Consider the following 15857-nt stretch of genomic DNA (forward strand, 5'->3'; position numbering starts at 1 on the left):
TTAATGCAAAAAAAAAACTGAAAAAAGCATGATTTTAATGATTTTTTTATATAAAAGGAACAGTGTTAACATAACACGATATTGTTTGTCAAAGTTGACGAAAAGCGACGAGTGTTCACGCTTCGATCCGTAATGACAATTGACGAGTTTCAGTGTCATGCGCTTTGTGTAAAAGTGACGTCACAACCAAAATAGGTGACGGAAATACCCGAGCTGTTTACGGAAAACAAGATCATCGTTTTTTTAATATCATAATATTTTTTGCAATTGCTCTTTATGATTCCACTCGTTTTAGAATATATACTATATTATATTTATAAAATAGAATTTTTCGTTATAAAATCGGCATTGGACCATTAACGTCAGACATTTTCAGACCTTCGACCTTCTGTATTACTTGCTTCAATTCGCTGCGCTGCTTCTTTGTTATTGGCCATCAAAAGACGTGTAACGTCAACCATCGATAAAGTCAGGATCACATGGGGTAATTGACTGATCAGGAATGTGTGTACACGGCTATGATATGACGTACCCTTTGGGTCAAAAGTACAGATACGCCAACAGCTTAAAATAGATATCACAGCGGTGACAAAATTGTTACCGCGGTGACATTTTTGTCACTGCGGTAATAAATTTATCACTGCGGTGATATTTATTTTGTCACTGCGGTTACAATTTTTTCACAGCGTTTACAAATTATGACTGTTGGTATATTTTTATGCCTGCTGTTACATTTTTTTGTTTGGGTCATTTTTCAACCAATCATTTTTGCCTCTACAAACCGAGATTTTTTAAAGAAAATAATTAAATATTTAACAATAAATTTAAATAAAATCAATACGGAAGAATAAAGATATTTAATGAGCTTATTCATGTGTTTGTTCATATGTTTTTGTCCTTTAATGATTTTATTAAGTAAAATAATTTGAAAAAAGAAATATTGACCCCGCAGTAAATGCTATATTCGAAGAAAATGGCGGCGCGATTCGTTCAGAGAGCTAAAGAAATTATTTTATCATGCGGTAGAATTGTACTTGGTGATCAAAGTAGGAATGTTTTGGACGACTCTCTCCTTACCCTTAATTCGTTGTTGCTGAATGTTAGGAGAATGTGCACCGAACATCCGAGGATGGAAGAACTTGCTAACATCATTGTCCGTATGATTGAATCCATAGAGCAACATAAGAAGTGAGTTTTGTTTTAATAAATTGAATTAATGATTATATGATTAATTGTGTTGGCACATATTTAAAGTGACAATGCACATGGGTGTGTGAATAGGTCTGATAAATAGGTCACTGAATATTTTGATGACCATCATTTCAAATATATGGCTAACAGTGTTAATTATGGCTGATACTATGTCTGGATTTTTTGTTGGTTTGGGTAGCATTAGTTGCAATAAATCAACCTTCAGCTGTATAACCCAAAGCCGCCATAGCAAAAATCATCAAAGGCTCTGGGAGTATGTTTATATGGACCAGGGTAGCTTATCATTTTATTTCATGAGTGGGGACGATTGAACTTAACCAGTACGTAAAAAAAGAATGGAAAAGCATATACTTTCGTCGTTGCTAAGCATGCAACACTTAACACAAAACGCAACACCTAATAACCCTTTTTATCCTAAATAATTCCTTAGTATCTGGGGCTTATAGCCTTCTGCCCCCAAAGCCCTGCTTTGTTGATAGTGGTAAACAACTGCGTACAGTTAAAGTTCAGTCTTGCCCATGAGTGATCATAGATATTATTTTCACTGTTGCGAAGCGCAGAACAATAACTCCATTTGGAGTTGCTTAACTGTTATGTTAAAGATTTGTGGACGTTTTGCGCCAAAGTATTTTCGCATTTTGTTTCGCTCCCAAGGTTTTTCCTCCCTGATCTTTTCGCCCCCATTTTTTTAAAATTTGATACTTGTTACTGTAGTTTTTCATGTCAATTACACTATTGGACATTTAGTGTGTAATGTTATAACATAAATCGCAGATTGTAATCTATAATATGGTTTGATACTTTAGTACACTCAGGTGGTCTGAACAGTTTTCACATGCACTCAGGATGTCCAATCAATCGTTCTGGATCATCTAGCGCTTTTATAGTTCATTTTCTGGATAAGATCGGGTCAGTGTTACATTACATTTTCACTCTCATACATGTATATCAAAATCATGTCAAGCTTTATTTCATTGTCTAGTGTGGTCTACAAAAGTTTAATTACTCATACATGGATCTTTTAAACAAAATAATAATTAACTACATGTACTTGATAAGTTTAAGTTGATATAGATTTATTCTTAGTAAACCAACTTTTTTAAGAGTTTGATAGAGATCGCCATCTGTTTGTGTTTGTGACAGTTTGTCATATTTATCGGTTTGAGTAAATAAATGGTCAGTTAATCGTACATTTCAGGGCTCGACATAAACTTTTGAAGCCAGTTGTCTGGTCGCACCAGGGACCAATATTTCATATGTCCTGACCCAAAAACATCTTGTCCTGACCATTATATCTTATTTTGCTCAGTACTTTGCAAAATAATGAAATATTAAAAATTGTTCAGATCATAAAGACTTTAATGGGATTGTCAAACACAATTAACGAAAAAAAGAAAAGTTCTAATTTGCCGTAATTTTTCACTGCACCCCACATGCTGCTACACTGTCAAAACCATAAGACGCAGAGGGACCACCTCGAAGCTGCATTGCACTCCCATGGACTAGTTTTAACCTTTCCAAGGTGCTAGACCCCAAGGGAGCAGCTAGGGGCCCGGTCTACTCTGCCCTCGCCAAATACCTTATAGACTGTCAGATAACTGACAAGATCTAGGTCATTGGGGGAGGGAGAGCAGACAATCCCCACCCAATTATACAGTCATGAGACTGATTCTTTTAAACCGTGTAATCTTTACACAAATCTGACATAATCCTATTGTAATTGTGTTGGATTTGTGTCACTTTGACACAACTTTGTTTTAGCTTTATTGGGCTTATTGTTCCACCGCCCTTTCTAAATCAGGCCAATGGCATTGACCTGATATTCTTTATTTTAACACATTTTTAGCTCATCTATTTTTTGAAAAAAAATTATGAGCTATTGTCATCACCTTGGCGTCGGCGTCGGCGTTGGCGTTGGCGTTGGCGTTGGCGTCGGCGTCCGGTTAAGTTTTGCGTTTAGGTCCACTTTTCTCAGAAAGTATCAATGCTATTGCATTCAAACTTGGTACACTTACTTACTATCATGAGGGGACTGGGCAGGCAAAGTTAGATAACTCTGGCGTGCATTTTGACAGAATTATGTGCCCTTTTTATACTTAAAAAATTGAAAATTTTGGTTAAGTTTTGCGTTTAGGCCAAAAAAAAAAATAGTCTTGGTTCAGGGAACATGGCCAGAAAAATGTAGGAGGGTAGGTAGGTTTTTTTTTTTTTTTTTTTTTTTTTTTTTTTTTTTTTACCAGTCGACTGATTTCAGGGTGAAAACGGGTCAGTTAATGCACCCATGATTGTTTAAACACTGACCAAATGATTAATATTGCACATGTGGTATTTAGTCGTTGTATATTATTCAATATTCCTAGCTTTTTATGCACTTCTTCAGGGCTAGCGCTGGCCCAAAATTTCTTTTAGCCAACCATTTTTTCTTTGTCTGTCTGTGATAGTGTGACCTTCATATTCAAAAGTGAACAAGCCATCTTTATCAGTCTCTGGTGTTTGGGGTGTGACCTTCAGAATTTTTTTCATCATGAGACCTGACCTAGTCTCCGACAGGTGCTCAAGAGTCTGAATAGTGGCTGTCAAAAGGAGGGTAACCTCAGAATAGCACAAGTCTTTCTTCTGGTACATTTTTTGATAAAATGGCAATGGGTTTGAGCGCATCGCACAGGAAGTGAGCAGTGTACATAAATTTGAATGTTGCTATTGGTTTGTACAGGCTAAGGGCGTCACAGTACATTGATTTTGATTCATTATCAAAGCGAAGCCAATTGTTGTCAAGTTTCCATGACTCTTTGAATGTTCTAGTGTTTTGTGTTTTAATTTTTTTTTTTTGTTATGACTCTTTTTCGTCCAACAACGCTTTAAGGTTAAAGACGCCATGTTAGCGACTTTAGAGACAAAGTGGTTACTTCCATTTTTATAGTAGTGTAGATGAATGACTCTTCCTATGTGTTAAAAATTTGAAATGTTAATTAAAATTTAACCGCGCGTGTTTTTCACATTTTTATTTGATTAAAATATGCTGCTGTCAGTTAGCATAGTGTGCGAGTAAAACAAACAAATTAATTAATTATCATCTTTTCATTTCGATCGGAAATTGGCAGAAAGTTGTAACATCATCGACATAGAACTAATTATTTAATTATCACTTTTAAATTCAGATCAATAGACAGCTTGGAAATAATTAAAATATTGTCACGCTTCTTTTCGTTTTTAATCTTTAATAATACGACATTTGCGACCGGCCGCTATTTTGTTTGAAGACGACAATATTAACTGTGTATTCAAAGTGCACAGTGTCTGCGCATGAATGACCGAATATTACTCCATAGCTCCACCCATTTTTACATTTCATTTAACAACGTCATTTCATGTGTAAGCGAGCTCAATGTTGATTGGCCAGCTAGCATGCGCACTTCAATAACAATAAGGTCAAGCGATGTCTCGTATACAAGTGCAGACCGGTTATTGTTCACTGTTCAAATTGCGAACACTTTCATTGAAACAAAGAGAAAAATATAGAAAACCAATCCAGGTTTAATTGGTGGCTGTTTTCAATGAAATTTTACGAGATTTTAGCATTTTCGCCATCAGATTTTTTTCCATGGACCAAAAAAATCGTTAGGGTCGGGGGCAAAAAATAGGGTCGGTCGGGTTCCCTGAACCAAGACTATTTTTTTTTTTTGGCCTTAGTTCCACTTTTCTCAGTAAGTATCAATGCTATTGCATTCAAACTTGGTACACTTACTTACTATCATGAGGGGACTGGGCAGGCAAATTTAGATAACTCTGGCATGCATTTTGACAGAATTATGTGCCCTTTTTATACTTAGAAAATTGACAATTTTGGTTAAGTTTTGTGTTTAGGTCCATTTTATTCCTTAAGCATTAAAGCTATTGCTTTCATACTTGCAACACTTACTAACTATCATAAGGGGACTGTGCAGGCAAAGTAATGTAACTCTGACTGGCATTTTGACAGAATTATGTGCCCTTTTTATACTTAGAAAATTAAAAATTTGATTAAGTTTTGTGTTTAGGTCCACTTTATTCCTACAGTATCAAAGCTATTGCTTTCATACTTGCAAGATTTATGAACTATCATAAGGGGACCGTGCAGGCAAAGTTATGTAACTCTGACTGGCATTTGAACGGAATTATGGGCCCTTTATACTTAGAAAATTGAAAATTTGGTTAAGATTTATGTTTTGGTCCACTTTACCCCTAAAGTATCATAGATATTGCTTTCATACTTGGAACACTCACAAACTATCATAAGGGTACAGTAAAAGGACAAGTTGCATAACTCTGGTTGTCATTGTTACGGAATTATGGCCCTTTTTTTGACTTAGTAACTTTTAATATATAGTTAAATTTTGTGTTTCGATCCACTTTACTTCTTAAGTATCAAGGCTATTGCTTTCAAACTTCAAATACTTACATGCTATCATGAGGTTACTGTACCTGGCAACTTTAATTTTACTTTGACCTTTGAATGACCTTGACTCTCAAGGTCAAATTATTAAATTTTGCTAAAATTGCCATAACTTCTTTATTTATGATTAGATTTGATTGATACTTTGATGAAAACTACTCTTACCTGACATACCACAATAGACTCCACCCAAACCATCCCCCGTGCCCTCCCCTCCCCCCCCTCCCCCCCTCCCCCCCCCCCCTATTTTTTTTTTTTTTTTTTTTTTTTTTTTTTTTTTTAAAGATCATCTCACAAATGACCACCAAACCCTCACACTATACCCCCACCCCACCCACCCCCCCCCACCCCACCCCCCCCCCCCACCCCACCCCCCCCCCAATTTTTTTTTTTTTTTTTTTTTTTTTTTTTTTAAGATCATCTCACAAATTACCACCACACCCTCACACTATACCCCCCCCCCCATTTTTTTTTAAAAAATGGTTTATGTTTGAAATACCGTCCAACCATCGCACCCAAAACCCACCCCCCCCCCCCCCTGATTTTTTTTTTTTTTTCTCGCTTTTTTGGAAGATAATGTAATAAATGTCCACAACCCCACACTATACACCCCTCTTCACTCCACTCCTCCCTCCTTTGTGATTGAAAATGAGAGTCCCTTCACCTTTAAAAAGAAAATAGATGAGCGGTCTGCACCCGCAAGGCGGTGCTCTTGTTTAATTTAGTATAACGCTAGATCGCCATTTACATTTTTCAGTTTCTTAATACAACCATATTTTATGGCAGCTTTTATTAAAAGAAGGGACGAGGCTGTCCAGTAAACCGGGTTTGTTGGCTGCATTGCACCGCCTCCCTTGCCCTTTGACACCCCACCCTTTCCCCTTCAAATGCGAAGAGCCATGTCAGACTGGAGTGCACGGTGCAGTGCCTTATACCTTGCAAAACCCTTAATTAGCCCTCTCCGGGGTAATGCCAACTTCTTGGTATTACTGTAGATTTTCTTAATATTGCTATCTTGTTCATTATAGCCAATAATGTACCTTTGTATTTTCCTTAATTTTTGTTAAAAATGCTATTTTATATAGCAAATAAGGTACTTTTGTACTATTTTCTCATTTGTCTATCCCCTATATTTAAGTTATATTGGAGGGATAAGAGCTTTTTGTGTTTTTTTTCATCATTCAAGTATAATTTGGTCTTTTTACCAATTTTATATTTTAACGGAAATATGCCAGTACCTCAAATATCATATTGTTTTATTTTTCTTTCCATTTGTACTCTTATTAGTTTCTATTTACCATGCACTCCCTCTGGTCCAGGGGAAAAAAACCATCCTAAAATAGTTCTCCTATACAAATTATCTCCCTTAGATCACCCCAGTGGTATTACCCCTGCTGGAAAGTGGAAACCCCCCATTCATTCCTGCCTACACTTCCAAAACTTCCCCTTTTAGCCCCCAGGGTGGTAACTGGAATTTAACTTATAAATAAATGCATATAGTACTGTACATAATGTAAATAATCCTTTTTTATGTATAAAATAGTTGTTTTGTTTAATTTTTAACTGTAAAGTACATGTACATTGTTTTACTTTCAAATTGTTATGTGGCCCTATAAAGGTGACTGTATGGCGACAAGTACGTCATTACCTTTGGATATATAAATATTATTATTAACTTTCTTTTAAATATTGTCTTAACGCCACTCTGGGGGATGTTTCTTCTTCATAGCCCCATTCTCTCTAAGTCCCATACAGACAGGATCTTATGTTGGAGCATTACCGCTATATTCCCTGTCTGCAAGTGTTCAACATTATACCACTCTATAAATATATACTAAATTACAATACACATACAATTATGTACTAAAATACAAATATAAATACAATATTTACCATTTTTCCTTATAAATTAATGCACTTAAGCAATAGGGATACTATAAAGGGGAGCTATTTTACCAGGCTCTACTTGCATAATTTAATAAAGTTTTAAAAAAACTTTCCACGTTTGTCTATTTCTTTTATATACATTAATACAACCGGTGTAAATTTATGACTTTATATGCATTAATACAACCTTAACATCAGATTTATACTTATCATTAGTCATATAATGTCTGTTAACAAATAGTGGCATTGTTGAACCACTTTGTGGTCTGGAAAACTCCAAAACTATTAATATTATTTTTATTTTAAATAAAGAACACACCTGTGAATTTTTTTTCTAATTTATATAAAACTATAAATAATTTCATATTATAATAACATCAAAAAACACAGATCACAAAGTTAAAAGACTCCAACAACAACTCCATTGCAGCATACGCTGAACAATGGGTCTAGTAATGATGATGCCACTTATAATAGTATGTGTTTTCACCATCACTACTTATATAAATTGGGCTATTCTCTTTCTTACTCTTTCTTTTTATCACAAATAACATCAATAGAATAATAATGATAATAATTATAATGAAAATAACAATATAACACCTTCATGGTAGTTTAACAGTATAAAACAATCATTCTAAATGCAAATAAATTTAAGTACTAATGGATGTAATTATCCTTTTTTTGTTCCATATATTTCCTATCATGAAATTCTACATTGTTTACGTTATAGATAGTAAAGTTAATGTCAAGGCCTTTCATTGTGCAAATTTTTCATCTCAAAACAGATTGACCTACTTGCTTTTGCAAGTTAAGGAATTCGGACCAATCAACGCCATGTTTTTAAAATGCAGTCAGCAAATAGGAAATCTTGTCTCTTAGCGTAGTTTTATATGCATAGATTCTTGAGTATCTTGTTATATTATATATTTCATTGTTAAAGTAAAGTTTTTTTTAAATTTATTAGATTTGTATGCCCCCCTTCAAAGAATAGGGGGTATATTGTTTAGCTCATGTTGGTACGTCGGTCCGTCCACCAGATGGTTTCTAGATGATAACTCAAGAAAGCTTTGGCCTAGGATCATGAAACTTCATAGGTACATTGATCATGAATGGCAGATGACCCCTATTGATTTTCAGGTCACTAAGTCAAAGGTCAAGGTCACAGTGACTCAAAATAGTGAAATGGTTTCCGGATGATGACTCAAGAATGCTTAGGCCTAGGAATATGAAATTTCATAGATACATTGATTATGAGTGGCAGATGACCCCGTTTTATTTTCAGGTCACTAGGTCAAAGGTCAAGGTCACAGTGACTCGAAATAGTAAAATGGTTTCCGGATGATAACTCAAGAACGCATAAGCCTAGGATCATGAAACTTCATAGGTACATTGATCATGACTGGCAAATGGCCCCTATTGATTTTCAGGTCACTTGGTCAAAGGTCAAGGTCACAGTGACTTGAAACAGTAAAATGGTTTCCTGATGATAATTCAAGAATAATAAGGCCTAGGATCATGAAACTTCATAGGTACATTGATCATGACTGGCAGATGACCCCTATTGATTTTCAGGTAACTAAGTCAAAGGTCAAGGTCACATTGACAAAAAACGTATTCACACAATGACTGCCACTATAACTGACAGCCCATATGGGGGGCATGCATGTTTTACAAACAGCCCTTGTTATTAAAGCACCGCATCAACGCTGCAAAGTACCCTATTATGTTTATGGCTCAGCCCAGTAAAATTGAGCTGACCATATGGCCTGTTTTCGGCCTTTTTAACGCACAGTATATTATCTATGTTAAGCAGTGTGCTCGGGCAATGGGTTTTAACTGAAGTTCCGAGGGTAGACAACCCCATTAGTTAGTTACATTAAGTAACAATTCTTAAGTTACAACCAATGAAGCTACATGTACAATTAAAAGGTCGACAATAGATCGATTTCCAAAAATTTAATCGGTCGCGTTCTTAAATAAGTATACAGAAATGTACATACACACAGTATACGTATAAATAAATAGAAAAACAAATAATAAAAAAAGAAAGCAAAATACCACTTCCTCTTTATTATTAAACATTGCATATAGTAGATATCTGTATGACCCGTGTTATTTTGAAACTTACTTTTAAACTAACTCGCATACATTAAACAAATTTGATTACACTTTGCTATCGTTTTTTTTAAAATAAAACAACATTTATTTTACTTTGCTATTGTTAATTTTGTTATTTTCGTGTATAGTTTATTCAAAACAAAGCATGAAATGACACATAAAACGTTTTTAAAACAAATACAGTTTAGTTTATCGTAAACGTCTTATTGTAAATAGAAGATAAAGATACTTGGTAAACCATGCCATGCAATGACACTTCAAGTTTGAAGTGAAATGACTAAGGGGGAAACATGCATGGTGGAAACACCTGGGGCCCGAAACATCCGACGACAATATTAAATAGATGTTGCTCGTATTTATAATTTGGACACTGTTATAAGTTTTATGTTTAATCAACAACATATTATTTGCATAGTTCTTCCAGGATTCCCAGCTCAATGCAGCGGTTACTCATTTTGTGAATGTTGACCAAAAGCCTTAACACTGTTTATATGTCTCCCGGTCTATACTGGGGAACATATTGTTTTTGCCTTGTCTGTTGGTTTGTTGGTTTGCATCAAATTTTAACATTGGCCATAACTTTTGCGATATTGATATTTGCCACTTGATATTTGACGTGCATGTGTATCTCATGGAGCTGCACATTTTAAGTGGTGAAAGGTCAAGGTCTTTGTTCAAGGTCAAATGTCAATTACATGGGCGACATATTGTTTTACAAACACATCTTGTTGTTTTTTATTCTGAATGTTCACTGTCAATGGAAATATTTTTGCAGAAGGAAACACTACATTATCATGAGTATGCATACATGTATCAATATAGATAATGGGCATGATTGGGATCCAGAGAGGCAGAAAATCAAAACCCAAAACCATTTTTCTGCCTTTGTGGTATGTTTGTAGTCTTTTTGGTATTCAGCCTTTTTCGTATAACTATGTGTTCTTTTTGGATTGTTCTTAATTTGCAATAATTGGAATAGGTCCGGTTCCAGGTAATTGGGAACGAATGCTGACATATGATTAAGGAGCATTGCTTATTAATAGTTCAAAGTGTTTTTTATCTGATTTTAGTTCCTCGTTTCCATCGGTCAGGTTCTTTTCTGCCAATCAACAGAGGACAAGAGGTCGTCCTGTGTATGTAATTTCTCGAGAACAGCTGGAATTCTTCATTGAAGCTGGCTTTACAAGACAACAAATGGCAGATCTTCTGCATGTGTCTGACTCATCGGTCAAGCGAAGGCTTAGGTATAGTGCATAATATTTGAAATTTGAAAGAAATATTTACATGAAGTTTCTCCTGTTACCTAAGAAAGTTTATAATGATTACCTGTAAGCACCCTTCATTTCACAAATTTCCCAGATAATCTGAAGGCCTGTGTCACTGCATCATGTTAGTTGTTTGTGGTAAAAAAAATATAATTATAGATTTAAAATAGAGATTTAAAAACATACTTTTGTGTTTCATTATATTTTTGGTTTAAATTCCCCTATTTGGATAAATAATGCATAATTTCCACCTGCTTGAGGGTACAGGTACTGTTCCCCAAAAACAGAGAGTCCCCTGATATAGACACAGATTGAGTAGTTCAGTTTGTGATTGTGCATTAAACCATGGTTTGAGTCTAATGTTTTGTCACTTATTTCATAATTAATGGTCTTATTAAACCCTTTTTATTGATCAATGAATTATTGTGTGCATGTCTGGTTGGTGAACTTGGATAAGATCGAACCTTTTTTGATAAATTAGACAAGATTTATCGACAAAGAAATGGTTTAACTAGTTTTAAGTAAATTTAATAGTTTTGGTTATAGTTAAATATGTCTACAGTCTTGACGCTAACCCCTAGCCCGACAGCCCGGGGCTAGTGATATGTAATTTTGGCTATTAAAATTTCCAGATTCAAATAATCGGGCTAGTGGGTATTTTAATCTGTTCTATTAATGCATAAAGATTTGGGCTAGTTGTTCAACAATGCTAAAGTGAAGATTGTGTCTATCATTATTCAAATGCAATTTGCATGATACACATGTGAGAAAACCAGCTGAAAGCCTGCTGAATTTGTTTCAGATCCTTTGGTCTAAAGCTGAGGCAGACATACTCGGTGCTGTCAAATAATGCATTAGATGATCTTGTACGAGAAGTGACCCAAGGGAACCCGTCCCTTGGTCAGAGAATGGTTCAAGGCCTGCTGCAGAGCCGAGGACATAGAGCAGGCTTTTTCCGCCCTATGCCACGGGTCCGAAATTCGGCCCCATTCCCAATGCAAATCTGGTTGTTTTTTCCCAATTGAAAAAAAATATTCCCAATTCAAAAAAAAAAAAAAAAAAAATTTTTTTTTTTTTTTTTTTACCCTTAAAATATATAAATTGGCCTGATCCGGTGTAGAAAATAGAAAGTATTGCATAATTAAATTATCTGTTGCCTTGAATTTGTTTTAAAAACTGTAAAATATGTTAATTATTATTTAAGACTTTCCTTATTTTCCTCAAAATCCGGCGCTTCGCGCGATTTTTTTCACCTCATTAAAGGCCAAGCCTTTTCACCAAATTAAGATTAAAAAACCTGCACTTATCACACATGTTCATAATATTTTGTAAAATTTTAATAATATGTTATCCAAATAGTCGTTATTTACCAGTTAATGGCTTCTTTAAAATATAAGAAACACTATTTATATGCAATAATTTTTCCCAATTGAGCCAATTTTGCGATTATTTTTTTTCCCAAAATGGGGTTTTTCACGACGCGAAATTCCCAAAATTCCAGTGTGGCGTTTTCCCAAAATGGAGCGGAAAAAGCCTGTAGAGTTCAGAGGCAGAGAGTTGCTGACAGCCTAATACGAGTTGATGCCGCAGCAGTGGCTTTGAGATGGTGTCATTCCATAAGACGACTGGTCTACAAGGTTGCAGCACCAAATTCATTGTGGCATATTGATGGAAACCACAAGTTAATCAGGTTAAAACAGCTAACGTTTAATAACCATTTCCCACTCAGAAGAAAAAAGAAAATCACTTTGTGCAAACAGCATAAAACCAAAACAGCCTTCGAGTCTGTTCAGGTTTTATGCTGTTTGCTGCTCATCAGTATCTCAGGGTTGGAAATGAAACCTTTAAAACTTGAATACATTTAAAAAGATATTTAATTATATGTAACTTTCTAAGAGACTACAAATGCGTCAAAATACATATCTAAGTGATAAAGGGTTAAATGAGGCATAGATCATAGAACGTAATATTATTAGAGTATTTGTTTACCACTTAGCCACAATCTGCTTATATGAAACACCTTATACAGGTATTACAATTTTATTTAGTTTTAACACTGTGTTCTACATCTTGACAAGTTGGAGTCTATGGCAATCAATTTGCTTAAGTGAAGGGAGAATTTTGTATTTAATATGGGGAAAAAATATATATTTTGCTGGGGGAATGGGGCCTTATTTCAGCTAAAAAAAAGTGAGTCCTCCATTAGAAATATTGAGTATTGCAAGGTTATTGTTAAGGAAAATTTAAGAGTAATATTCTCAAGTTTTGTTCTCCAAACTTCCAACAAAGCAGGCTTGGAAGCATCAAAACCTTCATTTTTAGCTCGACTATTATATATGAAATATATATAGTGGAGCTATCCTACTCACCCCGGCGTCGGCGTGAGCGTTAGCGTCTGCGTCCGCTTGCAAATGTTAAAGTTTTCGAACTACCTCAAATATTTTCATTCTCCCTTCACATATTGCTTTAATATTTTGCATACTTCTTTACCAACATGACCCTCAACCTATAAACAATAGCAGACAAATCTATCAAGCATTTTGTCATAATTATGGCCCCTTTTCCACTTAGAATATGCATCAAATGTTAAAGTTTGCGTACTACCCCAAATATGTCCTTTAACATATTGCTTTTATATTTTGCATACTTCTTTACCAACATGACCCCAATCTATAAACAAGAGCAGACAACTGTATCAAGCATTTTTACAGAATTATTGCCCCTTTTATACTTAGATTGATCAATAATTTGCGTACCACCTCAAATATTTTCTATGTCCTTTGACATATTGCTTTCATATTTTGCATACTTCTTTACCAACATGATCCCAATCTATAAACAAAAGCAGGCAACTGTATCAAGCATCTTGACAGAATTATGGCGCCTTTTATACTTAGATAATTGAACATTTTGCTAAAATTGCCATAACTTCTTTATTTATGATCACATTTGATTCATACTTTGACAAAACAACGCTTACCTGACATACCACAATGCACTCCACCCAAACCATCCCCCATGCCCCACCCCAGAATCCCCCCCCCCCTAAAAGAAAAATAATAAAAATAATAAAAAAAATTTCCTTATTTTTGAAAGATCATCTATTAAATTACCACACACCCTCATTATACCCCCCCCCCTCTCCTCCATGATGGCTTACGTTATACTGTCAAGCACTCGAATAGTCGAGCGCACTGTCCTCTGACAGCTCTTGTTCAACTCTTGGATGTGGAGTATTGCAAAATTTAAATCCTTTTAGGATTCCAAATGTTTAAAATAAAGAATGAATTTTAAATCATGGTGTAAGTGCCCAACAAAATCAATGAAAATTAGTACCAAACATTTTTTAATCGAGGAGATAATACGGATTCAAGTCAATCAAGTAGACAGGGTATATTTGCATATCCTTCTTTACTTTTTCTTGTATTTACGTGGAATGATGACGATTGGTTAACAATAAAATACATGTACCAAAACAGGTTAACTAGTTATGGATTTGACATGCCTAATTAATATATTTTATTTTTACATAGAATATAAAATAAACATCTTCTATACGCCTTTTATCTGATAGCAAAAAGCTATGTTATATACTGGTATAAATTCCTAGATAGGTAGTAATTATTATTGGTGCTGTAAAGAGAGATATGAGTGGTTAAAATTTTAAGCCACACATTTCCGCTGAAGCAGCAAAAGGCATATAATAAATCATTATTGAATTAATATGTAATTACTATCATGTTTATATGTTGCAATTTATAATGCATCATGCAAATGTCGCTATTACATATTACTGTCATTTCAAAGCCAATTATTTATCTTCAGATGGGGCTTTGTCGTCCACGGTGGGATTGATGGATACTCGAGACTGTGTGTCTTCCTGAAAGTATCCACCAACAACCGTGCAACCACGATGACGAAAGCCTTCATAAATGGTACTAGGCAGTATGGTGTACCTTCCAGAGTGAGATCGGATAAAGGTCTGGAAAACACAGGAGTTGGAGCCTTCATGATATCCTATCGAGGCCCTGGACGTGGATCCTTCATTACTGGGAAGAGCGTCCACAACCAGAGGATCGAGCGTCTCTGGAGGGACATGTATTCTGCATGTACCAATGTGTTCCACCAGCTCTTCCAACATCTAGAGGAGACGGGTCGCTTGGACCTGAGCTCGGAAGTACACATGTGGTGCTTACACCTCGTGTATGTTCCACTCATTCAGCGGGCCTTAGACCGCTTCCGTGACGGATGGAACTGCCACAGACTGAGTGAGGAGAGGGGCAGAACACCCACCCAGCTTTATCTGCAGGGCATGATAGAGCATGCAGGACGTGGTCATCGAGGGGTTGATGACATGTTCTTTGAACCTCAGGAGGAACAACTGAGTGTCTCAGAGGAGGACTATGGAGTAGATGAGGAAGCTCCTGTAGCCTCAGCAAATGACGATGAGCTACAGGTGTCCTCTGTTACAACACCCATTGACCATGAACAAATGGCAGAACTAACTAATAGAATAAGACCCTTGGATTCAGAGGATGGTTTGGCTGTTGACTTGTTTGAACAGGCTGTGTCCTTTTGTTCGCAGGCATTAAACATATAATGACGTATACTGAACAGTTCTAAGTGGTCAATGGGTTGTAACAGAGGACACCTCTGGCTTCGTCGTTTTCTAAGTTTCAGTAGCTTCCTCATCTACTCAGTTGTTCTTCCTGAGGTTCAAAGAACGTCATCCACCCTCGATGACCACGTCCCGCATGCTCTATCTTGCCCTGCGTGGTTGAACAAGTTGTCATCCCCCCCCCCCCCCAGAGGGTTAGGGGATACAAACTTGCAATCATATTCCCGCTTTCACACCTGTAAGCTATCATACACTTAGTGTTTGATTGATGTACCTAATGTATATTGTTATACATATGAACACCAGTATGAAGTTTACTCAA

General features: G+C 35.7%; 1 protein-coding gene across 1 annotated transcript; it reads left to right on the top strand.

Annotated features, from left to right (window-relative positions):
* Window positions 1-1108: 1108 nt before the first annotated feature.
* Window positions 1109-15853, top strand: LOC127839984 (uncharacterized). The gene is made up of 5 exons (XM_052368374.1): window positions 1109-1188; window positions 10723-10896; window positions 11720-11861; window positions 12465-12607; window positions 14743-15853. The coding sequence occupies exons 1-5, from the start codon at window positions 1109-1111 to the stop codon at window positions 15515-15517; spliced, it is 1314 nt and encodes a 437-aa protein (XP_052224334.1). The 3' UTR covers window positions 15518-15853.
* The last annotated feature ends 4 nt before the right edge of the window (window positions 15854-15857 follow it).

This window comes from Dreissena polymorpha, chromosome 7 (genome assembly GCF_020536995.1).
Source record: "Dreissena polymorpha isolate Duluth1 chromosome 7, UMN_Dpol_1.0, whole genome shotgun sequence".
In the NCBI taxonomy this organism is placed as follows: Eukaryota; Metazoa; Mollusca; class Bivalvia; order Myida; family Dreissenidae; genus Dreissena; species Dreissena polymorpha.

What these genes read in the sequence shown, in the direction of transcription:
- LOC127839984 (XM_052368374.1), top strand. Translation starts at nt 1,109, where the DNA reads ATGTGCACCGAACATCCGAGGATGGAAGAACTTGCTAACATCATTGTC. An exon ending in TCGGTCAAGCGAAGGCTTAG is followed by an intron (nt 10,897 to 11,719) that starts GTATAGTGCATA and finishes AATTTGTTTCAG; the next exon opens with ATCCTTTGGTCTAAAGCTGA. An exon ending in GGAAACCACAAGTTAATCAG is followed by an intron (nt 12,608 to 14,742) that starts GTTAAAACAGCT and finishes ATTTATCTTCAG; the next exon opens with ATGGGGCTTTGTCGTCCACG.